The 20,400-nt window shown below is 38.4% G+C and overlaps 1 protein-coding gene across 1 annotated transcript in view; it reads left to right on the forward strand.

Annotated features, from left to right (window-relative positions):
• CERKL (ceramide kinase-like) overlaps nt 1–20,400 on the forward strand; it is a 166,531-nt gene that overhangs the window by 110,253 nt on the left and 35,878 nt on the right. The window contains exons 4-5 of the mRNA XM_006878950.1: nt 5,462–5,525; nt 11,957–12,099. Of these exons, the coding sequence (XP_006879012.1) occupies nt 5,462–5,525; nt 11,957–12,099 (207 nt within the window). The remainder of the gene's footprint in view (nt 1–5,461; nt 5,526–11,956; nt 12,100–20,400) is intronic.

The raw sequence follows: 20,400 nt of genomic DNA on the forward strand, positions 1-20,400 counted from the left end.
GGATAGTTTTAGTGGCAATTTAAAACCAGTGTGGTCCATCTTGTATATAAAAGCCCCAAGGCTTGGGAAACACTCAACTTCTGTTAGGAAGAATAGAAAAAATTGGTAATGGTTATCAGTGATGGTTTAGAAACATGATGAACATACATAGGAAGAGTGTAGAAATGATGACTGTTTGTTACCTATGTTGTTCTGTGCCATCGAATCAGAACTGAACCACAGCTGACCCTCCAGTGGTGTTTCAGAGGAGATTGTCCATCGTTTCCCTGTGGAACAACTGGTAGATTTGAACTGCAGTCCTCTGAGTTGCAGCACAGCTCCTTACCACCAGGCCACCAGAGCTCCTATATTTATCATTACAATATGAAGAATCTCTAAGATACTTGAAACATACCTATCTTCCTTTAATCCTTTCCTGTTCTATACCAGCACATCTTCCTCAATCACTCCTTTAGTAACAGAGCTGCTACATATTTTATTATCATGGACAAAAAAAGCTTACCTGAGTGCAGTCAAGATTTCAGGGCCCAGGAGAGTTCTCAGTAACCAAGTAGTTTCTAACTCTTGTATAGCAGAAGTGTCAAGACAGTGTGGTTTATTGTCCTTTTCTTTTCTTCTTCTAAAATCATGCTTCTAACTTGGACAATTTTACCAAATCCATTTTCATTGATTCCCTTTGGCTCTTCAGGGTTCTCCTTAACATTCTTTCATTTCCACCCCTTGAAATGCCTCTTGTCATTCCTGTTCCTCCTTGGTAAAAATAAGGCAATTTGATAAAAATTAGTCTAAGAAAATGGCAGGAGCCTGAGGCATTGCTCCTTCTAAAGTTGCCTGATTTTAACAAAAATTTCTTATGTAACTGTAGATGCACAAGACCAATCCTGTCTCTTTGACACTGAGATCTGGGTTAGGGATTTATTACTGGCTTTTTGGGGTCAGTAGAGAGTCATTAAAAAGTTTTATACATACACATCCAGGAGAGGATAAAACTGATGAATGGGACCTTCTAAATATTAAGTCTCTGTATGCATCAAAGACATTTTCCAACATAGTTAAAAGAAAACCCACTGACTGGGAAAAACATCTGGTATTACCACCTCAGACAGGGGTCTAAGAACAAAAGTTTATAGAATCCTACAGGTCCTCCATAAGAAAAAGACTGATGACCCAATCACAAAATGGGCAAAAGACATGGAAAGACTTTTCACAGAGGAAGACATTTGGATGGCCAACAGACAAATAGGACAAAAAAAATGCTCAGAGAGGGACATCATGCTTGGTAGGGTGGTGGGACAGCGTAGGAGGGGAAAGCCCTCTATGATGTGGATTGATTCAGTGACTGGAGTAATCGGGATGGGTGTATTGGAGACGGTGCGATTGGCACAGGACAGAGCAGAGTTTAGGGCTGTTGTACATAGGGTTGCTATGAGTCGCAAGAGACTTGACGGCACATAACAACAACAACAAGAGATGGAAATCAAAGCAACAATGAGCTACCGCCTCACCCCAGTAGCAGCAGAAAAGTTTAACAGAAGAGCAATTAATAAATGTTGGAGAGGATGTGGAGATAGAAACTCTTATACACTGTTGGTGAGATTATAAAATGGTACAACCATTCTGGAAGGTAGTTGGACATTTCCTAAAAAAGCTAAACATAAAAATTCCATATGACCCAGCTATTCCACTGCTTGGAATATACCCTGAGAAAATTGGAAATGAGACACAAATCTAGATTTACACACCAGTGTTCAGAGCAGTAGTATTCATCATAGCAAAAACATGAAATAACCCAAAAGTCCAGCCACATTTGAATGGATTGAGAAATTGTGGTACATTCACATGATGGAATACTACTCAGCAGGCAGGAGCAATGATTTCAAAAATTACTACCTAACTTGGGAGGGACTGGCATGCATTATGCTAAGTAAAGTTATTCAGTCCCGTAAGGACAAATACTATATAAGACCATTATTGTACAAATAGAAAGATAACTGGTGAAATGGGTATGAGGATCCAAGGGAGGGAGGGTGAAAGCAGAGGGGTGAGGATGGGAAGGGGGTTATCAGAGGATTGCACAAATTGATGGGTAGAGGGAGAGGTGGTTACAGGAAATGGGAGAGATCTGGGGTGACAGTGTGTGTGTGTGTGTGTGTGTGTGTAAACTTTGTAAGCAAACCAGTGTTGTTGTTGTTGTTAAGTGCTGTTGAGTCATAGACAACTCATAGCGATCCTATGAACGAAAGACCTGAGCACTGTTCATAAAGTTTCCAGATGCAAACCATTTCGGAAGTGGATGCCACTCCTGCTTCCAAGCTTGATTTAATTGTGAATCTACTCTATATTATGAGAAAAATTGGAAACAAGACTGAAATTGCCAGTGATTACATGTTACTTAAATCCATAGTCAACGTGCTTGGTACAAGTAATAAAGAGATGAGGAGACATATTACATTGAAATGTCAGAGACCTTTCCGAATTGCTGAGTAGCAATGATGTCAGTTTGAAGATGATGATGTACTTGATTTATTTCATGGTCTTTTCAGTCATTTGCTTTTCATCTGGAAGCTGGACAGTGAGTAAGGATAACAGAAGAATTGATGCCTTTGAGCATTTGTATTTGAAAAGAGTATGAATATCCTACAGACTAAAAAAAACCCCACCCAAAACAAAACAAAAAAAACACCACAAAAACAAACCAGACAGATATGTCTTGGAGAAGGTACAGCCAGAGTGCTCTTTGGAGGCAAAGATGACGAAGCTTCATCTCACATACTTTGGGCATGTTACTACGAGAGGCTGGTTTTTGGAAAGGGCTATCATTCTTGGAAAGGTGGATGATCAGTAAAAGAGAGGAAGACCCTCAACCAGATGATGGATTGACACAGTGGGGTAAAGTATGTTAGAAATTATGAGGATGGCACTGGATAGGATAGAGTTCATTCAGATCTGTTGTTCATAGAGTTGCTATGAGTTGTACTCAACTTGGTGGCATCCACAGCCACCACCACTGTATGGTCTAAAACACTGTATTTTTGCTCTAAATTGTTTCTCTCTACAAGCACTTATTATTATTCCTGTATATTACATACTCAGTTTTTTATTCATGTCTGCTTTCTGTTCCTCTCCCTGAAGCCAAGGGCTTTATTCATTTTTCATTATGCTGTTTTAGAGGGCTGGTGACCTAGTGGCAAGGAGCTGTCCTGCAATTCTGAAGGCACACCATTCAAATCCTCCAGCAGCTCCATGGGAGAAAGATAGGCAGTCTCATCCGATGCAATTAACTGTCTTTGAAAATTTGCCAGAGAGTCAGCTATGAGTTAGTTCTGACTCTACTGTACACAGCAACAACAGTACATTTTTAGCTCTGGTGTTTAGTGGTAAGGAATTGATTGTGCTGCCAGCCTAAATAGGCAACAATTTGAATTCATCAATTGCTCTGCAGGAGAAAGATGGGAGATCTCCTCCTGTGTGATTTACTGTCTCTAAAAACCTACTGGAGGGTCACTTATGGAATGGTTCTGACTCTCTGGCCCTCGACAATACATTTTTAATATTTATTTTATTTTTTTATTATAATTTGAGTGAAGGCTTACAAAGCAATTTACATTTAACTTTCACAGTTCTTTCACAGTTTGTTCAGTAACATTAATTTCAATACCCACAATATCATTCTGATTTCCATCAGTCCATTTGTACTTTTCTCTGTCTTCCCTATATTTAGGGATGTTTTTCTTATCATCTTCATATAGGATATTATTGCTTTTCCTTTCACGTGCCTTTTATTGACTTACTAATTTTTACTCCTTTCTCTCTTCTTTCTCATCCTTTGTAATCATCAAAAAATGACTTTAGCTGTGTATAAATATTACCTAACCTTATATTTGTTGTTCTGTGACTGACTTATTCAACTTCTATTTGAGTGCATTTTTATAGAGGTAAATGGTTAGGTTTCTTTTATGATATTTTTTTAAATTTCTCTGATACCAGGAGTTCAATTTAAATTTTACAATGTTCTTTTAAAATTTCTGTTCTTGGACAGTTTTAATTAGTATATATTCAAATTCCACCTAAAGTGTCAAGGGAAATAATAAATGAGAGTCATGTATTTTCCTAAACATAAGTAGCTTTCATGCATAATATTTTAAGTTCGTTTTATATTTGTATTTGAAAAGCCATAGCAAGTTTTAATTCGGTATAGAAGCAAGACTTACTTAGCTTGAGTCTCAGCATACATTCTTCATAATGTCTTTACTATTAGTGGAGGTATGTAAGATAGTTTATTTTTCATTTTAAGGTTACAATTACTTGCTGAGATTGTTAAATGATCAGCTCACAATCTTTTATGTTAACCTCCAGACTTTATTAATATTAATATTTTACATTTGTTTTTATTACAGAGTCTGATTTGATTCTAACTTCTAGAATCTAGGTTTTATTCATGTGATCATTACCAGCCTTTGAATGAGCTGTTGAAGAATTATAATGTAACACTGCTGGATACAGAATGATTCTTTTAGACACCAAGACTAATAATTTTAAACAATTTCTAAAAACATTGCAGGAGAAGCTTGAACCATGCTGGCACCAGAGACAGACAGGCATGAAAGATTAATGCAATCTTGCCTATAATGGAGCACATTCTTACACAAAAAATCCATCTGCAGTGTCACGTCAGTCAGGAGAAATCTTTGATGGGTGGATACAGCTGGGCTGTCTCTTCTGGCAGAGACACCCTAGAAAACGCTAAGTGTGGTTGCGATGCTTGGTACCATCTGCAGTGTGCCAGTTTATCCTGTCCTCACTGGCATTTATAACACTGCATTGGGCATCAGTGACTGTGGAGACAGCGATACAGAGTGACAGATTCATTCCCTCCAAGGATCTGGGCTCGAGTGCCCTGTGTGCCACCTTCCTCCTTGGGCTTGGATCTATTGTCTTGGTGTTGGCTTCACTTCGTATTTTCACATCCAACTCCTCCTCTTTTAAGTCTTACAGTTCCAGATACACATTTTTCAAGCATGTAAATCTTACACTAACCTTTCAACTAATTTACTTGTTTAAGGTTGCCAAAGCAATTTACCATTGACTGTTTGATGCCAGCTAATATGCCTTATTTTCAAAATACTGCTGCTCCTCAGATTCTGATTTAAAGAAAATGTGTCATGTTTAGAGAACAGGAAACAGACAGGCACCAAGATAAATTACCTAATGGCTATGTAGTGGAATATTCCCAAGTGAATGATGTAGTTGGAGCAAATATATGACCCTCTTTTACATAAAGCTATAATACACTTCAGGCAGCTAACACTTAATTCTCTTTCCATGATTAAATATAAGTATTCAGGAATAAATGTTGTTTTATGACTTACCATATGTTTATCGTATTATTTTGCCAAACCAAGTAAAAAAGTATACATCATTGTTTCAAACTTTCACTTTTATGCTTTTTCTCTCCCATTAGTAACAGAATATGAAGGCCATGCTCTGTCACTGCTTAAAGAATGTGAACTTGAAGGATTTGATGGGTAGGTTATATTATCTCTAAATGTCATATAGTTTATGCCTTTAAATATTTTTAAGTCATTAGCTATGTGTTGGGGTCAAGAATTTTAAGTATTTATAATATTAATGATTACACTTTCACTAATTAATTCATGTTGTTAGGTGTCATTGAGTTGAGTATGAGCCACAGTGACCCTGTGAACCACAGAACTGAACTCTGTCCTATCCTTCACCAGCCTCATGATTTGTAGCGTGACTTTCTACCCACTAGACCAACAAAGCTCTGTTGTTGTGTTAAGTGTTGTCGAGTCGTAGACAACTCATAGCAACCCTATAAATGAAAGATTTGAACACTTACATAATTTTCATGCTACCAAGCCAAAGGTGAGTGATTTTTAATCTGTGGCCCTCAGGCCTGGTTTTAATCATTTTTTGGTCAAACATTCTTCTAAGGGGTATAGCACTGGTCTGTCCATTTGCTGTACAGAGGTAACTCACGGTTGCTGTGATGCTAAACATTTTGACATTGATGTGTCAAATGCTATAATGGTTACCCGTGGTGGACATTGTCTGGTGGAGCTGCCCAATCAAAACAAGCTTAGAAGCAGGAGTGGCATCCGCTTCTGAAAAGCCTTGTCTCCAGAAACTCTATGAACAGTGCTCAAGCCTTTCCTTCACTGGGTCGCTATGAGTCGTCTAAGACTCTACCACACCTAACAACAACAACATGAGTCCTCTATGACTCACAACACTTACAACAACCTATCTACCTACCTACCTATCCCTGATCTCTGTGCTATCCTGTGCAATCCTTATCATCTCTGACACACTTGAGTTGATAAGATTTGGGCTTCCAAGGTTGTAAATCCTTATGGAAAGAGACTGCCTCATCTTACCTCCACAAAGTAGTTGGTAGATTTGAACTGCCAACTTTTTTTTTTTTTAGCCATGGAGGGATTTCTAACTATTGTGCCCTTTGGACTCCTTAGGGGTTTCTAACTGTTGTATAAATAGCAGAAACAAAGCAAGTTACATACACTTTAATAGTTCTTTTAAAAAATTAGGTGAAATTTTTTTAAAGTACTAAAAAAAATACCTCAGGGAAGATTTTTTTTTTCAATAATAGATATTTGAATGTGGCAAGTATTGCAATTATTTATATCCTTTAGTGATGGGGGTGCGGAACTCCACTATCGATTGTTTGTTGTTATGTGGCATTGACTCAGAACTGACTCATAACTGACCCTCCAGTGGATTTTCAGTGTCAGTAAATCACATGGGAGGAGATTGCCCTTTTTTCTCCTACAGAGAAGCTGGCTGATTCGAACTGCATGCCTTTTGGTTGGCAGTACAACTCCTTAACACTAAGCCACAAGAAATTAGAAAGGGCATTTGGGCCTTTCAGACACAGGAAAGGTGGGTTTTTTTGTTGTTGGTTTGTTGTTTTTATTTTAAACCAATCACATAATCAAATATTTATTAGGCCTATAACAGCATGCCAGCAAAGGACAAAGTACTTGTTACAGAGTCAGTCATATGAGAGTGATCCTATTTATAGGGAATTACAGTCCAGTGAATTAATGACAGAAGTTGACAAGGTACTTAAGTAACAATAAAGAGATAACTAGAAACTCATTGAATAGTTTAGACCCTTATATACCACATTTTTCTGATCAAGGCCTGTTTTGAAGTAGAGCACAAATGCTAAACATCCTTTTCGCCAAATATATGTGTAAGAGACATAGATGAATATAATGGAACGTCATTGTGCAAATAACTTGGGGTCAGTGAGGGGGTGGTATACACAAATCTATTCTAGAATATAGGTATGAAAGGTTTTAACCTTCCAAATGAGCTGTAATACAAGCAACAGGGAATAACATCGGAATTGTTTTCAAGATATTCTTAATTATTTTATGAAAAAAAAAATAGGAATTGTTGAACAAAATAGATAGATAAAATATGGTCCTAGAGGGAGGGAGAATTTAATGGAAAGTAGTAAATCTAGATGGAAAAAATTATGTAAATAGTAAGGACGAGAAGTGTGATATAGAGATTACCTCAGAGCTCTCTACTTAGAGGCAGACACAGGATGAATAGGTTATATTTAGGGCACTGTTGTGCTCTCTCATACTAAGAAAAGTAATCAGGGGAAAGCATGTCCTGGAGCTATCAACCTTAATACACTCCCTAACCCCAACCAGCCTGTGAGTGTATGAGGCTGACTGCATTACAAATGAGTGCTGGCTTCAAAATGATTATATTAAAAATATTAATGGATACCACAGATATTTGCTTGGCATTGCCCTGCAGCCTTATGAAGTGTTCTACTAGATGTAGTTTTCCTAATTATATTCTGTTGGTAATAAAACTAATAGCTGTCTGGCAATTATTAAGCAGTTTATACACTAAAGAATATTACTCAAGCACAGTTGTGTTGTTATGTGCTGTGGAGTCAGAACTGACTCATAGCTGACCTTCCAGTGGTTTTTCAGAGATTGTAAATCACGCTAGAGAAGTTTGCTCATCTTTTCCCTTTAGAGCAGTTGGTGAATTCAAACCACCTACCTTTGGGTTGTCAGAGCAACTTCTTACCCACTAGGTCACCAGAGCTCCCTCTTGTGCAATAGAAAAATATTTCCCCTTTACCAAAGTGTCGTTGTCTGCTTGCAGGCAGCTTAACAGCAACACCTTGGTGGGGGTAAGCATAATAGATATACACCACTCCGGGAGAGGATCAGAGAGTCACTCCAGCTCAGTTTTCCTGGGTTCTGCAGTGCACTTATATACAAGCATGTAAACAGGAAGACAGGATAGGGTGAGCTTACAGACGTGGGACATGTGGATTGGTCAGGAGAACCTCGGCCTCATGCAGACCACTTCCAGCTTAACAGATGCAGCAGCCGTCTTCCCAGGTGGCGAGCTTTCTAAAGGCGGTACAGCCAAACACAGGGGAGCTTTCTCTACCCGTATTAAAGGCCGTTGGGAGGCTTGCACTTATCCGGAGCTTAGGCGATCTGTCCTGGCCAGAGGCCCTCCCTTTCTCCCCAACATTCTGCAACACCAAAGGATGTTTGCTTTTTTTGTGAGCGCAATACTGAGAATTTTGTTTCATCTATCAATGTATTGCTATTTTGCACTTTGAGGCTTAAATATATTAGATTTTGTTGTTGTTGTTATGTGCTGTTAAGTCCTTTCTGATTCAGCAACGCTATGTACAACAGCCCTGAAACCTGTTCTATCCTGTGCCAACTTTACTGTCTCTGACACACCCATCCTCATTACCCTAGTCACTGTATCAATCCATCTCATTGATGGTCTCCCTCTCTTTCTCTTTCACTTTTCTCTTCAAAGCATAATGTCCCTTTCTAAGGACCACAACATGCCCAAAGTATGTCAGATGAAGCCTTAGAATCCTTGCCTCCAAGGAGTAGCCTGGCTTCACCCTCTCTAGGACTAACCTGTTTGTCCTTAGTCTCCAGAATTGTCAGTACTCTGTAAAGGTCCCTGACAGCCGACTTTCTCAATACAGTTCATCTCTGGATTTCCTGGCTTCTGGTACCAAGAGTGTTGATTGTGAAACCAAACAAACTAAAACTATTAAAAATTTAATCTCGTCACGATCTATCTTAATGCTGCCAATCTGCCCAGTGGTGAAAATCCTTGTTTTTACCAGTGTTTTTTTTTAACCCTAACTGTTTTGACTTAACCATTATATGAATTGTTGTTGTTCTGTGCTGTCAAGTTACTTGTGACTCATAGTGACCCTATGTACAATGGCTCTGAACCCTGCTCTATCCTGTGTCAACTTTATTGTCTCTGACACATGTACCCCCATTACCCCAGTCACAATCAAGCCATCTCATTGAGAGTCTTTCTCTCTTGTGCTGTGCCTCCACGCTTCCAAGCATGATGTCCCTCTCCTGGCCACTCCTTGCAACGTTCCCAAAGTATGTCAGACAAAGCTTCAGAATCATTACCTCCAAGTAGGAGCCTGATTTCACCCTATCTAGACTAACTTGTTTGTTGTTCTCCTAGCAGTCCATGGTATGTTCAATACTCTTCTCCAGCACCACAGCTCAAAGGTATCTATTCTCCTTCTATCATTCCTAATCATTGTCCAGATTTCTGACACACAGCAATTAATTGTGAAGACTCTGGCCTGGATCAGGCACAACTTAGTCTCCAGACAGACATCACTGCTCTTCAGTACTCTTGAGAGGTCCCTCACAGCTGACTTTCTCAATGCAATTCGTCTCTTGATTTCCTGGCTGCTGGTACCAAGAGTGCTGATTGTGGAGCCAAGCAAACTAAAGCTGATAAAATCTAAATCTCTAAAGAATGCTGAATTTAAGACTTATAATACTTTAAACTTCTATTGAAAGTTACTTACATTCCAAGATCCTTTAAATAGCTGATATATTTCTGTGAGCTTTTCCTGTAGGAGCTGATATAGCTCCTACCTAACATAACAACCATAATAAAGTAATACCTTTATGTGACGTTATTTAAAATTACACATAGACGTATATGAAAGGAACAATGGAAAGATAGCGTCTTAAGGAATTTCAAAAGAACATTTCTCCAACTGGTAGAAATGTGAAAAATGGAATACCCTGTATTGGCAAGGTTCCTGTCTCTAAAGCTTTTTGAAGAGAGGCTACAGGGATACATTTTAAGAAACACAGAAAAGATTTAAGGTATTCTTTCTAAAGTATTCTTCATCCCAAGGATCTTAGGTATTCTGGTAAGGAAAAAGCTCATATTCTTGTGAGAACTTTGCCTGAAGTATCTCTTCTTGGCTCTCGACATCTGTTGGTGGGTTATTGTTAGTGATGGTGCCATCAAGTCAACTACAACTCATTACGACCCTATGGACAAAAGATCGGAAGCATCCTCACTATTTCTGATATGCTGGAGCCCCTTGCTACTGTCACTGTGTCAATTCCTCCTACTGATGGTCTTGTTCCTTTTGGACGACCTTTCCCAGCATAATATCCCTTTTTTGGCCCCTTCTGACGACATTCCCAAAGTACCGGAGACATAGTTTCACCACCCTTACCTCTAAGGAGCACCTTGGCTGCACTTCCTCCAAAATAGACGTGTATATTCTTTTAGCAGCCCTTGGGATATTCGGTGCTCTTCTCCAACATAATAATTCAAAGGCATTGTCGACAAGAGTGCTTAGGAACTCATCTAACAATTTTTAGATAAAAACAAGACTTAAAATTAAAGAAAGAATATGTATTCTTCAGTAAGATAAAATTTGTTGTTGTTGTTAAGTGCCGTCGAGTCGTAGGTGACTCAAAGCGACCCTGTGAATGAAAGTCCTCGACACTTGCATGCGTGACTTTCATCCTTTTTCCAGGTTCATAGGGTTTCCCAAGGCAAGTTATTTACGGAAGTGGATGCCACTCCTGCTTCCAAACTTGTATCAACCGGGGAGTGCCACCAAACACTGACCACCATGGGTAACCGTTATCACATTTAACACATCAAGTGTCACAGTGTTCAGCCCCACAGCAACCACAAGTTACCTCTGTACAGCAAGTGGACATGCCAGGGCTATACAACCTAGAAGACTGTCTGAACAAAAAGAATGAAAAACAGGCCTTTTTATAGGAGCTTTGGTGGCCTAGTGATAAGAATCTGTGCTGTAATCCGAAAGGCAACTAATTCGAATCCGCAAGCTGCTCCACAGGAGAAGGATGGGCAGTCTCCTCCTGTGCAATTTACTGCCTCTAAAAACTCTTTCAAAGGTTAACTGTGAGTCAGTTTTGACTCGCAGCACACACAACAACATAGATCTATTACTAGTCCTGAGATCTTAATAACATTAGCAGAATTAACTAGGATAAAAAGGTAACACTAATTTTAAAAGTGTCATACAGCATTCTGTCAAGGAAATGAATATTAGTTCAGGTGTGTAATTAATACATTCATAGGCTAACAATTATCAACAGTATTTAAATTAAGTCTCCATATTTTATGTGGCTTTTTAAATGTCTTTTTGACTTGAGAATTTGTAGGATTTTATTTGTGTTGTCAGATGAATTACAAATGAAAGTATATTAACACAACCAAAATAACAACTAATGGTTTTAGACATTAATGGAGCAGCATGCAGGTTGTTTCTGAGTTAATGTATTCAAATTATTAACCCATTTTTTTATTAATAGGGCAAATAATTTCAGCTGGCACTTAACAAGAGTTAAGAAGTTAACCTATTTTAAAACATTTTGTTTATCTGGCTTTCCTAGATATTCTATTTGTAAATTAAAATGTACCTGTGTAGTGCTGGTGGCTTTTTATTTACTCACATGAAAAATAATGTTTGAGCATGTGAGTAATCATTAATATATAAGATTAACATAAACATTTTGAAGCCTAGATTTCATGAGTGACTCCCAATTACTTTGAGAATTGCCCTCCTTTTGTTATTTCTGTTTTCTAGAGTTGTCTGTGTTGGAGGAGATGGATCTGCCAGTGAAGTTGCCCACGCTTTGCTTCTTAGAGCCCAGAAGAATGCCGGCGTGGACACAGACTGCCTCCTGACCCCAGTCAGGGCACAGCTTCCTCTCGGAGTAATACCCGCAGGTACCGCAGCGACTACAGAATTGTCATACTGAACTTCCCTTCCCATCTTTCCTTTTCTGACTTCCTAACCCAGACAGTATGACGTGCAGCTGACAGTACAGACTGTGAAAGATCCAGGCTTAAACTATGGCTTCTTTAGTAGCAAATAGGAGAAACTTTAGGCAAGTTACTTAGTCTTATGGAACTTTCTTTTTTACAATCAGTAAAAAAGATACAATGCTTATTTATTTCATTATAACATTAGGGTGTGTGTGTGTGTGTGTGTGTGTGTATGTGAATGTGAAAAGTTTAACACATAAACAACTAATAAATGAAAGTAGTATTCTACCCAAAGTCTTAGAATGGGGAGTGGAGTACTGGCTGATGAATCTCCTACTTCTGTGACACCAACTCCACGCTCTGGGTGTGCGGCCTTCCTGGGGCCTCCCCGGTCATCACGCACTGAGCAGACGCTGCCCTCTTGGTTTCATATGGTTGACGGTCTGAGAAATGCGTTCCTCCCCAGTGTTATGGTCATTGTACAGGCCTGTGTATAATATTCCCCTTTCAGTGACTACCACATTGGACCAGGGCTTGTCAGACTGGACTGTGACCTTATGTTAAAGGCCCAGCTTTCCAGATACAGGCAATTCAGAGATGCTGGCTTAGGTCTTGTTCCGGCATCTCTCTTTTTATTCACTGCTCTTGGGTTGCTCTAGTGAAGGAGTCTATAGGGAGTTGCACTGTTAACTCAGAAACTACACCTCTCTGGTGGTTCAAATCCACCAGCAGCTCTGTAGGGACATGTGTGTGATTTAAAGCCTTAGAAACCCAATAGATGGTCAGCTTTGAGCTTATTCCAATTCAGTTACAGTGAATTTGAGCATTTTTTTAGTTCACTGCTGTTATCTAGAACATTTAGAATAAGACACAACAGAGAGTAAAATAGACTTTGTTACATTAATTAGCAGAAAGAAGACTTTATAGAGAGTGTAGTGCATGAATTATGCCTCTAAATAAATTTGATTTGCTTTAGGAGCATGAGAGCGAGTTACTTTCTTGGCAGCAGCAATAATAAAAGCAAAGGCAAGAAAACACTGGCGCGCTTGAGGAATAGAAAAATGGCCGTTCCTTGGAAGGTTATAATGTAACTTCTGAGCCTTGGAGGCTCTTGGATGCTACAGTTAGGGGTCTGTGTTGTATTTGTCAACAGACTCTGGTGGCTTACTGGTGAGGAATTATATTGTCAAGCCAAAGATATGTGGTTCAAATCCACCAGTTTCTCTTTGGGAGAAATATAGGCAGTCTCCTCCTGTGTGATTTACTGCCTTTGGAAACCTACTGGAGGGTCAGCTATGAGTCAGTTCTGACTTGACAGTTTTTAGGAGAGTATTAGGAAATAGGTGGGAGCTTATTCTAGGAGGTTCCACTTGGCAGAATGGTGCATGTTTATAAAAAGTGTGCAGGAGGAGCTAGAGACCAGAGTGGGAAAATAGAGTTTATTACCTTACAAACCCTGCTCATTTCAAATTGTTATTTAAATAAGCAGCTATTGTTGTGTACCATTGATAAATAAGCAACAGTGATTTAAATTGGTATTTCTTTTGTTTTTAAAACATCAGACACATTGTTATATCTGAAATATAAGTAGATTTTTTCCTATGAAAACAAAAAATAATGCACATGGTGAAAAATATCAATATTCTATTGCTTTGATAATTCAGTATATTTAATATTGTTATTTACCTGCAAAGAAAAAATGTTTTTGGACTATAAAGATATCAAAATCAGTATTTAGTGTATAAAGCCTCCCATAAAGGCAAAAATGTGAAAAGAGAAAGATGGTAGTGATATATCACAATTTTAAAATGTATGGAAAATGAGACAACGATATTACTCAAAGGAAGTATAGAGAGGGAGGGATTTGGGGCCAGCACTTAGACCTTGTTTTGTAATTTTGGTTGCTCTGACCATGAGGATGGAACTTTTACAAAGTTTCCCTCCATGTGATGTAGGTGTGCTTGAATCACTATTGCTTCTCCTCAGATAATTCGTGAACTGTTAGGCATCGAAAGTGAAAAGATGAGTGCTCTTACAGGCGGTCTTTTGATACGATGGGGTTGTTACTGTTTTTACCGCTGTTGAGTTAAGGCTCATAGCGATCCTATGAATAATTGATCTGAACACTGTCCTATTCTGTGCCCTCATCATCTCTGACACACTTGAGCCGATGAGCCTATCGCAGTGGCCACTGTGTCCATCCCTCTGGTTGAGGGTTTTCCTCTATTTTACTGACCCTCCACCTTTCCAAGCATGATGTCCCTTCCCAAGGGATAGCCTCTCTTAACAACATTCCCAAGTGTGTGAGACAAAGCTTCACCTTCCTTGCCTCAAAGGAGCACCTTAGTTGCACTTTCTCCAAAACAGTGTTGTTGATACATACCATCTCAACCGACTCATTGCTGACTCTCTGGGGTTTTTTCAGAGGCAGTCGCACTGGAGGAGATTGTCCATCTTTGTTCCATAGAGCTGCTGGTCAGTTTGAACCGTGTGCCGTTGAGTTGCCAGTGCAACTTCTTACCACTAGGTCACCAGAATTGGCTGCAAAGACTGATATTTAGGCTTTTAAAGAAAGCTTTCTGATTTTGAAAACATTGTATATACACAGTAGATCTAGTAGAGATGCCTTATTAAGGCTTTTGTTTAGAATAGTACACAAACTCCAGTGATTACACAGGCGATCCAGTTTATTGGCTTTATCCACTAAGAGGCGAAATTGTGTATGGGAAGTATTTAATATGAGGACTCTATAGGCACTCTGATGGTCTAATGGTAAGAAGCTGTGCTGCAATCCCGAAGGCATGCATTTTGAATCCACCAGCTGCTTCACAGGAGAAGGATGAACAATCATCTCCCTTTTGATTAACTGCCTCTGAAAACCTACCAGACAGTCAGCTATGGGTTGTTTCCCACTTGAAGGTACACAACAACAACAACAACAACAACAACAACAACATACCTAGTCAGAAGGAGCTCTGGTGCCTTAGTGTAAGAAGTTGTGCTTTCAATTTAAAGGCAGCCAGTTTCAGTTCACTCGCTGCTTTGTGGGAGAAAGATGGGCAGTCTTCTCAGAGACAATTTAATGCTTCTGAAAATATGCTGGAGGGTCAGTTATACATGATGCTACATAACGACAACAACATACCTAGTCAAGGCTTTGATAAGAATGGAAATAGGAGCTAGGCGGGACATTTCCAAGCTTCCAAACACAAGCAGACAGTCTGCCTTTGCAGCCATTTGCCTCCTGGAGAGAAATGCCCAGAGGGAAAATGTTTAGTAAATTACTCCACTAAGCCTCTGAATTACGGTCAGACACAAATGATTCCGATCTGGGGAAGGCTGTATTTGAACTGCTGGCCATTAGTAATGGTGTTTGTTGCTATGGGAACTGGGGCAGTGTAACTACAGAGAGATTCTGATTAAGGGGATATGGGGAGGAAGAGCAGAGTAAAAAGCCTGAGAACACATAAAAATAAAAAAGCAATCCAGCTGTTGTAAAACAAGGTTCAATCCACCACATACTGATGATTGTGAACCTTATATTCCTATAGAGTTTGCATAAATAAATTCATGCTTTCCAATTAATTTAAGGAGAATAAAATATTGCCGTGGGACTGTTAATTTCGATGATACTTCAGGCAAAGAACCAAAGTATAGGTGCAGTTTTCATGAGAATTTTAGATATGCTTGACTAGGAAGTCATTACATCACATTTATCTGTTTGGATGTGGGAGACATTAACAGCCTTATGAATATTCATGATGTCTGGTTAATTAAGTTAATTGTTCTGCAGAAGTGCTCGCACTTACAAGGACAATTTTATCCCCCTCTGTAGTCTCTGCCTGGTGTCTTCATCCGTCATGCATTACATGAGCTTCTACTCTGTCCTCCTTATATGTGGTACATTTTAGCAGATCTGAGGAGGAGGTGGTGGGCCGAGGAGTTAGTAGTGTTAAGAAAAATAACTTTTCCAGCTAATTAAAATGTTTACCTTGAGGTAGAACATTTATAGCTTTCATGAGAATGTTAAAATGACATCATCGTTATTTATATGAGCAGCATGTTCTTTTGGCATGCAGACTTCTTTCTAAATAGAGCATAATTTCCTGAAACAAAATGTGATCCATTTTTCAGATGATCCAAACAAAAATATAGTTTTAGAGGAGCCTGGGTGGTGCAAGCAGTTAAGCACTTGAATACTATCCAAAAGCTTGGCCAGTTGAACGAACCCAAAAGAAGGAAGAAAACATGTTTGTCTACTTCCAAGAGCTTGCAATTATTGGAAATCTTGTGCAGTGCATTTCTATTCTGATCCACAGGGAGTCACCAGGAGTAAAATATCTACTCTAATGCCATGAGTAACAACAACCACCACCACCACCTTTTACAATCTAAACAGATACTCCTCATGATCTTTTTCTCCTTCTGCAGACACTCAAACTCATTGCTAGCTAACCTTCCAGTGGATTTTCCAAGGCTGTGAATCCCACACAAAGGAGTTGCCCACCTTTCACCACACAGTGATGGGTTCGAACCAGTGCTGGTGAATTTGAACCACCAGAGAGTTGCCACCTTTGGTTTAGCAGCACCACTTTTTAGGAGAGTGGCATCAAGACTCCTTCTTTCCTTTATTGTTTTGTTGTTCATTGCTCTGCCGTCAGAACGGACTCATAGCTGACCCTTCAGCAAGTTTTCAGAGGCTGTAAATCACATGGGAAGAAATTGCTCATCTTATTCCTGGGGAGCAGTTAGTGTGCATGTACTCAAACTGCCACTTGAAGACTGTAGATTAACCAGAGTAGAATATACCAGATAACTATTCTGACTTGTGACCATACAGTTCATCACTGACAGAATTAAAGAAAAAGTTGCAAGAGTTTCTGGTAACATTCTAAGAAAGTTGAACTTGGTTTTACTCTGCATACTTCAAAGTCACAGAGAATGAATGTTATTTTCTTGAGTCATGATATGAGTGATTATTGTACATGACAACAATACATTATGTTTAAAATAGTTTTTCTAGAGGAATGGTTTTATAGTCTACTCCTAATTAACCATGGAAATGAGGGAATATAGTTTCATATAGTACCATAATCTATCAATAATCTTAAATATCTTACTCTAATTACATGGCCAAAACCTTTACCATAAATCTGTTTGGGCAGCAAAATAGGTTGATTTGTTTCTTCTCTTTCCTCCCAACCACTCATTCCATAATAATTAGCAATTAAATAGCCAAAATGCAGGCAATAGAAGGCCAAAGGTTAACTGGAAAGGTCTTGATAATTGATGCCTGGGTAAAATCCACTGAGTCACATGTTTCTAGAGTACATATTATTAGATGTTAGGGCATATAAGAAAACCTAAGAGTTACCAAAGCCAAACATTGATTCATTTGTAGACATTCCGATTCTGTTGGCTGGAGGCAGGAACTTACAGTTTTGTGTTGTTAACTCTCTTAAAAAGTCATTGCCCTTGAGTTGGAACATATTCTTGGCTGACACCCTGGTGGGTTTTCCAGGCTGTAAGTTTCACAGGAGATTTCCCATCATTTGCCTGTGGAGCTGCTGGTGGATTCAAACAACAAGAAAGGTATAGCTTTTTGATTAGTAGCATAATTCTCTAGGGACCATGTCACCAGAACCCCCTGGTATTTTTAACTAGCTCTCAGATAAAGTTACTGCTGATCTAGGGACCAGAGTTTGAATAATGTGTGTTGCATCAACCTTTTTGTTGTTATACTGCCACTGACTACATTGGATAGTACCTGGCTGGTAACCAAAAGATTGGAGGATCAATGTATATGAGTTTGGTATGTAAACCAGTATAAAATAAAAATTTTATATATATATAAAAAAGAGCTAAACTTCTCCCAAAAATGAAACTTCCTTTTCTCTAAAAAATTTTAATCCAAGCCACCATTGTTTATATTTATACATAAACAAAAAATACTTGCTCTGTAAACATACTCTTTTTAACCTTTTTTTTTTTAGTGACACATTTTATTTTGTTTTTGTTGTTGTTTTGTGCTGTTGAGTCAGATCTGACTGGCACAGAAGCAGATTGCCTATCCTTCTCCAGAGGAGCATCTGCTGAATTAGAACTATGCACCTTCAAGATTGCAGTGCAACTTCTTGCCACTAGGCCACCAGAGCTCCTGAGCATATTCTTTTAATAATGTTAATGTATAGTTGTTTTACTGATTTTCATTAGATGTGTTACATCTCCACATAAATTTAGCTATATTTATATTTTTCCATTTAATATTAATGAAATATATATTTCATTTTAAAAAAAGAAAAGATTGAAGGATCCAGAGATGCGTTGGAAAATGGAAATACCTATTTTTAAAAAAAAACAGCTATAGAAAACCCATGAATTCTCTAGCAGTTTAAATTGACTTGATAACAGCTAATTTAATTTTCCCCCTGTCTACATTGGATCCTTGGATACACAGGAATGTTCCTGATTACTAGTCTGGGGATTAATTTTTTTACCTGGATAATTGTAATAAATGGGGCTCTACTGGCTTAGAGGTAAGGAGTTGTTCTGCCAACCTGAAGGCATACAGTTCAAATCCATCATCTTCTCCATGGAAAAAGATGAGCAATCTCTTCTGCAGTTTACAGTCTCTGAAACTCCTCTGAGTAGGTTCTTACTCTACAGCATATAACAGCAGCTATAAATACATACCATGCTCATGTTGCCATGGCTTTTGGCTTCAATTGGACTCCTTTGTTTCTGTATTTTTCTTTACATTAAAAAAAAAAATACTTTGTTTTCCTCTGAGTGATTTTAAACTCTAATACTCAAGAGGGAGCTAGTATTTTCCTTTCCTGAAGGAGGCTACAATTCCATACAACAGATAAGAGCCTGAATTAGGTGAGTTCTTTCTCCTTGTAGTCTGTTGAGAAAAATTCATGTGGAGCTTAAAATATTCCAGTGATGATGAAAACAAACATTCAGTCTACAGTGATATCATTCATATTTTTATATTAGAAAATATTGTGGGATTAAATATTTTCTTTTTCTGGATAGCTATTTGTTGGATAATACAGGAGATTTTTTGTCGTCTAATAAGGATACCTTTTTCTAAAAAAACCCCATCTATTCCCCTCAAGAAGTTCAAAGTGAAGAGAAAACAACCTTCATATCAGATCCAAGTGAATGGTAGAATGTGATATGTGCTATGGATACAGCTTGGAGGAAGCAATTAATTATGTCTAAGAGAGTAAAGAACAGAATGAAGTGACTTTAAAAAGGAATTTTTTATAATAATGGTATGCAGTATGTGTCCTTATGAGACTGAGTTATTTCATTCAGCACAATGCTCTCCAGTCTCTCCCAAGTTATGTAGTATTTTTTTAAATCATTGCTCCTGAGTGCTGCATAATATTCCATTGTGTGAAAGTACCACCATTTCTCAATCCATTCAATTGTAGTTGGACATTCGGGCTGTTTCCATGTTCTTGAGATGGTGAATAATGCTGCTATGAATACTGGTGTACAGATCTCCATTTGTGTCTCAGTTCTAATTTCTTTGGGGTATATTCCTCATAGTGGAATAGCTGAGTCATACGGAGTGCCTATGTTCAACTTTTTGAGGAAACACCATATATGGCGACCCAAGGGGTAAAAGGGTGGGAGAAGAGGGGTCAGGAAGGATAGGAGCAAAACCACAGGGTTGCACAATTTGGTGGGAGGAGAGAGGGTGTGAAGGAAATGGGAGGGATCCAGTGGGAATAGGGTAATGATTGGTAAGGTCCAATGGTGATTAATATTATAAAACATAATATCTGGAAATGATTGTATGAAACACAATATGAAAGAAGATTAGAGTGAAACACAATGTATATGAATCTTTTATGCAAACAAATACACAATTTAAAAAAAAACCCCAACAACAAAAAAATGATGAGGCAATAAGTGATTGGGCATAGATCAATGATGATTACATTTATAACACAATGTATGGAATGATCATGTGAAACACAGTGTAAATGAAGGAAGGTATGAAACACAATGTATATGAATTTTGCATGTGAACCAATAGAACAATATTTTTTTAAAAAGGAAAAAAATTATTCCACTGATACATAGTATTGTCTTGCTGTCCATATTTTAATTTCTGTCCTCTTTATGATTTTTTTTAATGTTGAAGTTATTAATTTTATTTGAATTCACATTCAACACCCGTGGAAGCACTAGTCAAAAAATCAAACAACATATTGTTTTAGTTACATCATACTGCTGGAACAGGGA

This window comes from Elephantulus edwardii, unplaced genomic scaffold, assembly GCF_000299155.1.
Source record: "Elephantulus edwardii isolate Elephantulus edwardi_28Jun2011 unplaced genomic scaffold, EleEdw1.0 scaffold00001, whole genome shotgun sequence".
Lineage (NCBI taxonomy): Eukaryota > Metazoa > Chordata > Mammalia > Macroscelidea > Macroscelididae > Elephantulus > Elephantulus edwardii.